At 31.5% G+C, this 9,113-nt stretch overlaps 1 protein-coding gene across 4 annotated transcripts; it reads left to right on the forward strand.

Moving 5' to 3' along the window:
• Window positions 1–5,629: 5,629 nt before the first annotated feature.
• Window positions 5,630–7,295, forward strand: LOC112295040 (uncharacterized). 4 transcript variants are annotated; one of them, XM_090245854.1, is made up of 4 exons: window positions 5,654–5,794; window positions 5,928–6,393; window positions 6,513–6,636; window positions 6,732–7,295. In XM_090245854.1, exons 2-4 carry the CDS (start codon window positions 5,985–5,987, stop codon window positions 6,784–6,786), a joined length of 588 nt encoding a protein of 195 aa, XP_090101980.1. In that variant the 5' UTR covers window positions 5,654–5,794; window positions 5,928–5,984; the 3' UTR covers window positions 6,787–7,295. The 4 variants fall into 4 exon arrangements, with proteins under 4 accessions (XP_024401934.1, XP_024401922.1, XP_090101980.1 ...); XM_024546166.3 differs by having other exon boundaries at window positions 5,630–6,393; XM_024546158.3 differs by having other exon boundaries at window positions 6,513–7,295.
• Window positions 7,296–9,113: the final 1,818 nt, after the last annotated feature.

Consider the following 9,113-nt stretch of genomic DNA (forward strand, 5'->3'; position numbering starts at 1 on the left):
AGTTTTCTTGTCTTTTAGCAATAAGCCATTCCAATTTCTTTTTTACATACTTCCTTATTTTTATTTTGTCACTTTTTCTTTAAAATGGATTTCATTGATTTATGCATCATCTTCTAGTTCATGTCCTTGACACACACATGTCTATTGCAAGGAGCAACCACCATTCAATGTAGGTGACAAGGTATGATTATTTCATTGCAATATCAAGATTATTCATCCTTGTGATAGGTTGGATTATCATAGGCTAGGACCCTTTCTTATTTGTGAATAAATCAATCATGTTGCTTATTGATTACATCTATTAGAGTCTATAAAGATCCACCTTGTATTTCATGTGTCTCTTCTTGAGTTGTATAAAATTGTGAATATCTTGGGAAGAAGAAAAATACCACCTCCTCCTATAGAAGTAGATAATAATCAAGAGTTTGATTTAGAAGAAGTCTTAGATTTAAGGTGGCACCAAAATAGGTTAAAATATCTTATTCATTGGCATAGATATGATATTAGTGAATGCACATGGAAGCTAGTAAAAAATCCTGTAAATGCAACAAAAAAGGCTAAGGCCTTTCATCAAGGATATCCATCAAAATGAAGATGAAGAATTACAAAGATCTATGAAAGATGATGACTACTATCATATTACGTATTGTCTTATTTAGGAATGCACCAGGCATCTAGCTATGGAAGGGTGAGGTTGTGTTTCACAAATATCCAAGAAATCCTAATAGGTTTTATCCATATAAGAAGAATATAATTTGAATTTCAATTCAAAAGTACTAAAAACACTCTTCTTAGTAGCCTTAACTATACATAAATCCCAATTATCTTGTTACTTTCATATTTAAGTAATTTAGATTTTTCTTATAAGTCCTAATCCTAATTAGTGAGGTTTAACAAGCTGTAACATCCAATCCAACCATCCACTTGATGTAAAATTTTTCATGTGATTGTCAATGTAAGTCTTCTATATGCTCAAGAATTTTTAGCCCAATCCAACTTACAAATTGTGAGAAAACCTCTAAAAAGTGCATTGATGTCACTCGGCCGCTAACTTGAAAAGTGAAGCAAAAATTCCAGCAGTAATTTCTTCCTTTTCAACTTTTAACATTGACTCAGACTTGGTGTGCAGCTTGATCTTCAAGTCCTTCAATACCATGCCAAATTTCACCTTGATCCAATTGATAGATCTCCAAATATCACAAAAACCCTATCTAACCTCAAACTGCTAACTTCCAAAATCCTCTTGTGTTAAAAACTAGATATCTCTAAACCACACTGTTAGATTATGACAAAATTTTGTAAATACTTAGCACACCCAATAATCCAAATAATTTCAATTTTTCAATGGTAGATGCTACACCAATTGTACGAACTAGCCAAAATTGCAAGCCCTAATTATATCATATAAAATCCAAATCACCAATACAAATTCTATCTTTGAACAACAATTTCTAAGACCTCAAAAACTCTCCAAAAACAATCCTTATGCCCTTAGAAAGAACTTCAAGCTAGCTCTCAAATCTTGTCCTTCAATCTTCAAATGAATCTCTATTTTCCCTAGGCCATTGTTTTTGTAGCTAAAGGTCTGATTTCGACCCTGTCTCACAAATGGCCAACCCTCGGATATCAATTTAACCTATCCTAAGGATTTTTTAGCCCAATCCTACTCTCAACTTAACCTTAGTACCAACTATATTAATTATTTACCTCTTTTAACCTGATTTTATCAATTTATGGTCTTTCTAAGGTAATAGAAAAGTCTCTACAACCTAGAAGGTAAAATTACTAACTAACTTTCAACTTACTAACTATTAAGATAAGGAAATAACCTAAGAGGCTTTTATAAAAGCCATGTCTAGACACCTCAAATTATAATTGAACTAAGATAATTAGATATTAATTAGAAATTCAATTTTGATTATAATTTCACTATATAGTTGTATTACATCACGACACCGTTCCTTATGAAACTCATTCCTAAAAGAGAGGATAATGTCACAAACATATACATTTACTCCAATAGTTACTTATATCATTAGATAGAAGTAGGTAAATATAGATTAATTTCATAAAGTCTTATAGAATAGCTTTTTAGAAGCTTCATAGATGCAATTTTGACTTTAGATGCATTTATAGGATAGAAACTTGGCCAAAAAATTAATCACGTGTTGGTAGCTTGTGGAACAAGTTAATTCCGTTTAGTAGCTTGTGTAACAAGGTAACTATGTGGCGCATACATAGATAACTTGTCTTGTAAGTTAAGACATGTAGTTAGTAAAGTCAACACGTTTTGAAGGTCCTAAAGGACATTGTCATATAACTCCTAGTTAAGAGTATATATGGAGGCAAGAGCAAAGCCTTCTTCACTCTTGTCAATGCCTTTTAAGTCCTTAGTCTTGTTTCAAGACTTTCTAATCTTTTTATTTTTATCAATAGCCATTCTAATTCAATGTTATATCATCTTTGAGTTGCTTTTGTAGTTCCTTTCAATGACACAACAAAGTATTGAGGATTTTCTTTCTTTGAGATTCATGTCCTTGACATAACTATTCTTAATGGTATTTAAAATATTTGATTTGAAGTTATAAAGGCCTCAACAATGTTCAAATAATAAATTTGCCTTCTTGTCTTAGTATATGACACTATTGATGGTTGATAGAATATATAAAGTATCTTCAAAAAGAAAAAAAATTAAATTATATGGCAAATAGAATTTGCTACATCTTGGACTACTTCAATATGTAATTATTTCTCCTCAAGGAACTTCTTTCTAAAAAAGAAGATAATATCATGGATATATATATATATATATATATATATATTGATACTAATAAAAAAAATTAAATAGAAGTAAGTAGAAGTAGATAAATTTAATAATATCATATGAAGATGCTTCTTTTAAGCTTTATAGATACAAATTTGACTTTCCAAATATTTATAGATAATTGGTAGGTTGAAAAATTGGCCACATGTTGCATACATTGACTATTTTCTTTACAAGTTGGTCACATGCCATACATGTTGGTTACTTGTCATAGAAGTTTTTCATGTAGAGTATATATTAGAAACTTGTCTTATAAGTTAGATATGTGTCAAATGACCTATAAAATATGGCCATGTAGCTCTTTAACTAAAAAGTATATATAGACATAAGAATAAGGCCTCTCTTAGTCTTATTTATGTCTTTTTTATTTGTAGCCTTATTTCAAGAATCTCTACTTTTCTTATATTTGATAACATCTATTTTAGTTTCTATTTTATATCTATCTTTGATTTTTTTTACTTTCTTTCTTTGAGTATTACAAGAGAGTATTGTTTTTTTAGATTTTTTTTTATGATTCATATCCTTTACAATATTCTTTCAAAACAATTAACATTCTATATTCAAAAAAATATAATATTTTTATCAATAGTAAGGTCATGAAAGTTTGGCATTAATCTTTTGTTAAATATCATTCAAATTGTTACAAATTAATCTACTTCTTAGTCTTTATAAAACTTGATTCTAAATACAAATTCTTATTTGTCCTTTTAGAAAAGAATCCACAATTTTCAAACTTAAAGAATGTCTTGCACAAACTTCAAGCACATATATGGACACTTTAACCAAATATTATATGATGTAACATCTATCTTAGAAGGCATGTATAGCAAACACTTTCATGGCTTTCTATTCATTGAGTGAAAATAATTCTATTTTATTTTTTTTATTTATAAGATTTTTAAAAATATTATAATTATGACTAATTTCTATTAATTTTCTTTCTTTTATATTGAACATAGAGATATCTACCAATTAATGCAAATCTTCATTATTAAAAATATTATCAATAACTAAAAGATAATTTTTCTATTGAAGTTGTTGTACCAATAATTATATTCTTTCTACAAGATCATTCATTGGATTTATTATCTTTATCTAATGATTTCAAAATATTATTTGATTCAACTAAATTGTCATTTTTTTATTACATATTATTATATTATATAGATATGATGTACTATCAAATAAAGTTACATTTATAATATCATTTTTTTTGTATCCAATTTTTTATAAATGTATATGTAGTCTTATCTATACATGGTATTCCAACTTCAACAGCAATAATACTTTTTACGAATTTTTTTTTTTAAAAAAAAAAAAAAATCATTATTATTATTAATTTTAAACTAGCTTGGATTTTTTCAAATTGTTGGCAAACTATATGTCAATACAACACCAATTACACATAGATTTTTTATTATGATTATAATTTTAAATACTAATAATATTAAATTGTACATATAAACATAAATATGCATATGAAGACAATACAAGATCAGCTACATCTTAAATTCAGACATAAAAGTACCAACATTAAAGGACAAAAAAATAAAACTTACATTTAATTTAATTGCAAGAGAAGAAATTTTTAAGATTTCCACCTAAAATAAATAAATCATTAATTTTTTTTAATTGGTGAATAATCATTGTAAAGACTTTGTTGCTTTTTAAGTTGTAATTTCATGTTGTAAATGATTTCCGTTGTCCAACCAAAACATAAGATTTAATTGATAAAAAATAATAATAATAATAATAATAATAACAAAAAATAAGTACTACTATATGTAAAGTTCATTTTTTCAAAGTGTTGGCTATCCATCATTGCCTCCAAGTGACAAATTGTCATCATTGACATCAAACAATCTTGCAAGATTGTTCATTATAACTCTTTGGTGCACAAAACTAACATAAAAAAATCAAGAAAAAACAATAGAAAAAATAAATATATTTAGAGTTAATCAAAGATAAATACCACAATGTCAATTCAACTTCTACAAATAAGATGATGGAATGTTCTTTGGGAGTTTACTAAGTATAATTATTTTTATCAAACTACCAACTTTGGCCCTCTAAGCTAGTATTGGCACAAGCCATGGTCATGCAAGACATCATTCACACCAACCATGGCCACACATGAGGGCCATGAGAGCCATGAATGAATGTTTGAATTTGTGTTTAAATTCTTGTTCTATTTTGTGTTAAAAAAAAATTAGATCTACACAATACATATTAAAAAAATACCTTTCTAGTAAAGTTGTAATATTCCTACTCCTCCTCACCTCCATTTACCCACCTTCTCTTGCAATGGTATGGACACCTTCTCTTTAACCTACAATTGCAACAACAAAGTTTTGACTAGGGGTGGGTCTTTGACAAATACTTAAAAGTGGATGGAACACCATATCAATATCATAAAACTAGCATTAAAAAACTACAATTACCATCAAAGTGGAACTCTCATATCTCATTGTCACATGGTAGCCAAGCATCAATAGGAATACCAGCACAAACATGAAGCCATGACAACCTTTTTTTGACAATTTCTTAACAAAAGAGGCGAAAAAAAAATTAAATAAATAAATAAATAGAGAAGAAGAGGAAACTCTCTCTACACATCCTAAAATTAATTAAGCATGTCTTTCCTTTCTTTCTTTCTTCTCCCCTTAGCTTCACACATTTTTGTGGGGAAGTACACAATTTTTTTTTTACTTTTTTTCTTTTTTCTGTCTATTGAGTTGTTTTTTTCCTGTCGAAGTTGCTCTCCAACGTGTGCCATCATGCTCCCTGCCTTTAAGTTGTACTAGTACTGCAGTGATCGGTTCGTCATATTTTTCATGGGTTTCTTTTGGAAGTTGCAGAAAGTTTCAGCGGGGAGAGGAATTCGGCAGGGTTTGGTGGACTCAGCAATTTCAGTGCTTCATTGCGCTTGCGAAGCGGTACTGATAGTTTCGAATTGAAGGGAGCCTTGGGGTGAGAGATTGCTGGCCGTGCAGAATGATTGAATCATTTCGATGCCATATTTTAGGGTTTAGGAGGTTGTCAAGAGTGCCCGTTGAGCTCCATTGTGATAAGTTTCTGAATGGTTAGGGTTCATGTCACTCAGGAAGCGGAATTGTGCTCCATAGCGACTGTAGGAGATATTGGCTCCACCCAAAAAGTTATGAAGAAAGAGAAAGTGAGTATACTGAATTCACAAGGATTGAAATTGGTGGGCGAGCTCGAAGACACAGGATCGAAGGACCTCTGTGTCCTCTGCCATGGTTTCCAATCGTCCAAGGAACTCCCGACCTTTGTCTCGGTCTCGAAGGCTCTGACAGAATCAGGGTTCAGCACCTACAGGTTCGATTTCACCGGCAACGGTGAGAGCAACGGCGAGTTTGCATATGGCAATTATTGGCGTGAGGCGGAGGACATACGGTCAGTCGTGAATTACTGGCGATATCGCGGCTGGCGGGTGATTTCCTTAATTGGACACAGCAAAGGAGGCAACGCAGTCTTGCTGTATGCGTCCAAGTATAAGGATGTCGCAAGCATTGTGAACATCAGCGGACGATTCGACTTGAGGAGAGGTACGACGTGATCCTTGTAACCCCGAGATTGTTTCAATGTCGTTCGGGAGAAACGAAACTCGCGATGGTCGAGTGACACCCTTATTGCTTACGGCTAACATATTCTCATGTTTTACCAGGCATCAAGGGACGACTGGGTGGTAGCAAGGGAGTGCAGAAGCTTAAAGAAGACGGGGTGCTGGATGTTTACGACAGAAACGGGAACTTTGAGTTTCGTGTTTTAAAGAGCGACCTAGATGAGAGGTTAGCAACTGATATGCACAAAGCCTGTCTTGCGATTCCCGAGCATTGCAGTGTGCTGAACGTTCACGGATCTGCTGACGAGATTGTACCGGCAGAAGATGTGCACGAGTTTGGCAAAAGGATACGAAACAACGTCGTGCACGTCATTGATGGAGCAGATCACAACTACAAGTTGCAACAGCAAGAAATTGCTAGATTGGTTGCGGATTTCGTCCGGTCGATTCCTAGGCCACCACTTCGGGCTTCACTCTGAATATGGTAAGAATTCCACAACTCCGAACACAGTCTAGAATACTAGAAAACGTATTTGCTTGTACAGATTTGTAGTGAAAGTTACTACCACTGAACAAAAGATCTTTCAGTCGAGGGCTGAGAAAGACCACATATTATGCTATATCGTCAGGTTGGGATTTACTGAATAGGTTATGTCGAACTAGACAGTGCACAAAAACCATGTTTTGGTGATTATATGCTTTAGCCTATCTCCCCAAAATCTAAAGGAATTCGTGTTCTTCATCTTGCATTTTGAAGGATACGAGTTTTTAGCTGTATATAGATTGTGGTTTATTTTAGTTCACAACTTTGATTGAATGTAGTTTGTTCAATAGAACAGTATACAATTTGAATTAAAAAAGATCAATAAGGTGATTAGCTGAAAAGTATGAGGGACATCAGCCTATAAGCTGTCTGAAATGTGTGGTAAATGATATATTTTCAACTTTTATATATTTCATCGGTGGAAATATAAAAAACCGTACATTAGAGTCATAATTAATAGCCTAATAGACAACCTAGTATTGAATTACAAAAACATATTTCTTTTATAGCGGGATGAGACAATTATTCTTTTATAGTGGGATAAGACAATTATTTATTGTTAATGTTGGCACCTCACAAGCACAAAATGTTCAATAGTGATTTTTTTAACAATTTTAACTTTTCAAAAAAAAAATAAGCAAATTTATTTGCACATTGAGCATAAAACAAAAATATACATATACTTGTATCTAAGAAATTAGTTTGTATGTTTAAAATGTATATTGTATCAATAATAATATTACTATAAAAATAGATTGTTGTTTAAAAGTAAAAGAAATTAATATTTCAAAAAATATAAAAATGATGAATGTAATCAAACCAAAATAAAATCAGATTTATTAAAATAATAATAAAAACTATAAATATGAATATATAGATATATATATATGGCTCAAGCTATAAGCACACCTTAAGTTGCTATATGCACATCCATTATGTTTATATATACATCCAAGGCTTTTGATTGGCTCATCTAGATCCCTTTTCCTTTGTCTTGGCTTAGGTCCATATTCCCTTTCTTTTCTCTCTTGTCCTAGTACAAGTCTTGCTGCCTCTTTTCTTCTATCTTGGATCCCAATCCCTCTTCCTTTCTTCTTTGTCCTTACAAAATTTTATACAAAATGTTCATCACAATCTTATATTCATATGCTCTCTACTAGTCTTTTGATGACAAGCTTTTCTATGAAAATAATGCCTTAGCTTTGTTGCTAGACATGAGTGCTTGCAACACTACTCTCATCTTCATGATCCTACACTAAGTATAAATAATTGGCTCACAAAAACCAATGACTTGGAATTTTTCAAAAACCCTTGCTAAAATCATCACTAGTGCTATGTGGGTATGGTAATGATGTGAGCTCTCTTGATCCCAAATAATCTATTCAATTCTTACAAGGCTGTCACATTCAAGTTCTACAGTATACTTCTAAATTTTATGTGAGAATTTTTTTTGGATATGCACCAACTTTACTACCTCAAATAGGTAATTGTTTGAGTATCATTGGATTGTTTGTTGTGGTTGCTAAATTTCACGTTTCCTTTCTTTGATCTATTGAATTCCATCATTTGATTTCTTTTCATGAGCTTCTTGGTGTTCATCATCTCTTATATCATCTACAACATTATATTTTAGAATCTTATCACATCCAAGGTTCATTCTCTTCTTTAGACTTTGTAGACACATAATCACATGTTATTCCAACTTAGTAGACATACAACCAAACCAACATCTTTTGCTAATGAATAATGAGTTTTAGCCCACATTTACAAAATGTAGCTATGTAATTGAAGAAGATCCAAAGAATATTTAATTGGTGGGACATGACAACTTTGTATTATGTAGTGATCATTGTCATTGCAATTTTGGAAGCTAGATTTGATATTTGGACAAGTTTAGAAAATAATATGGATCTAATAGAAAGCTTTGGCATCTTCCAACTCTACTATCAGTGCAAAAGAACATGAATTTCATGCATGAAACAATGATCTAGCACCAACACTCTTCTCACAAACTAATGTCTACTAAAGTGACAACAATAACAAAGAAATAAAATTAGTTATAATATTTTGTGTAAACATACATAGGAGCAAGAAAGAAAGGGAGAAGAGTTGAAACTAGCATTAAAGCAAGAGAGGCAACAAGACATGTGCTAGAAAAA

The sequence above is a fragment of the Physcomitrium patens genome, chromosome 2, assembly GCF_059467195.1.
Source record: "Physcomitrium patens ecotype Gransden chromosome 2, ASM5946719v1, whole genome shotgun sequence".
Classification (NCBI taxonomy): Eukaryota; Viridiplantae; Streptophyta; class Bryopsida; order Funariales; family Funariaceae; genus Physcomitrium; species Physcomitrium patens.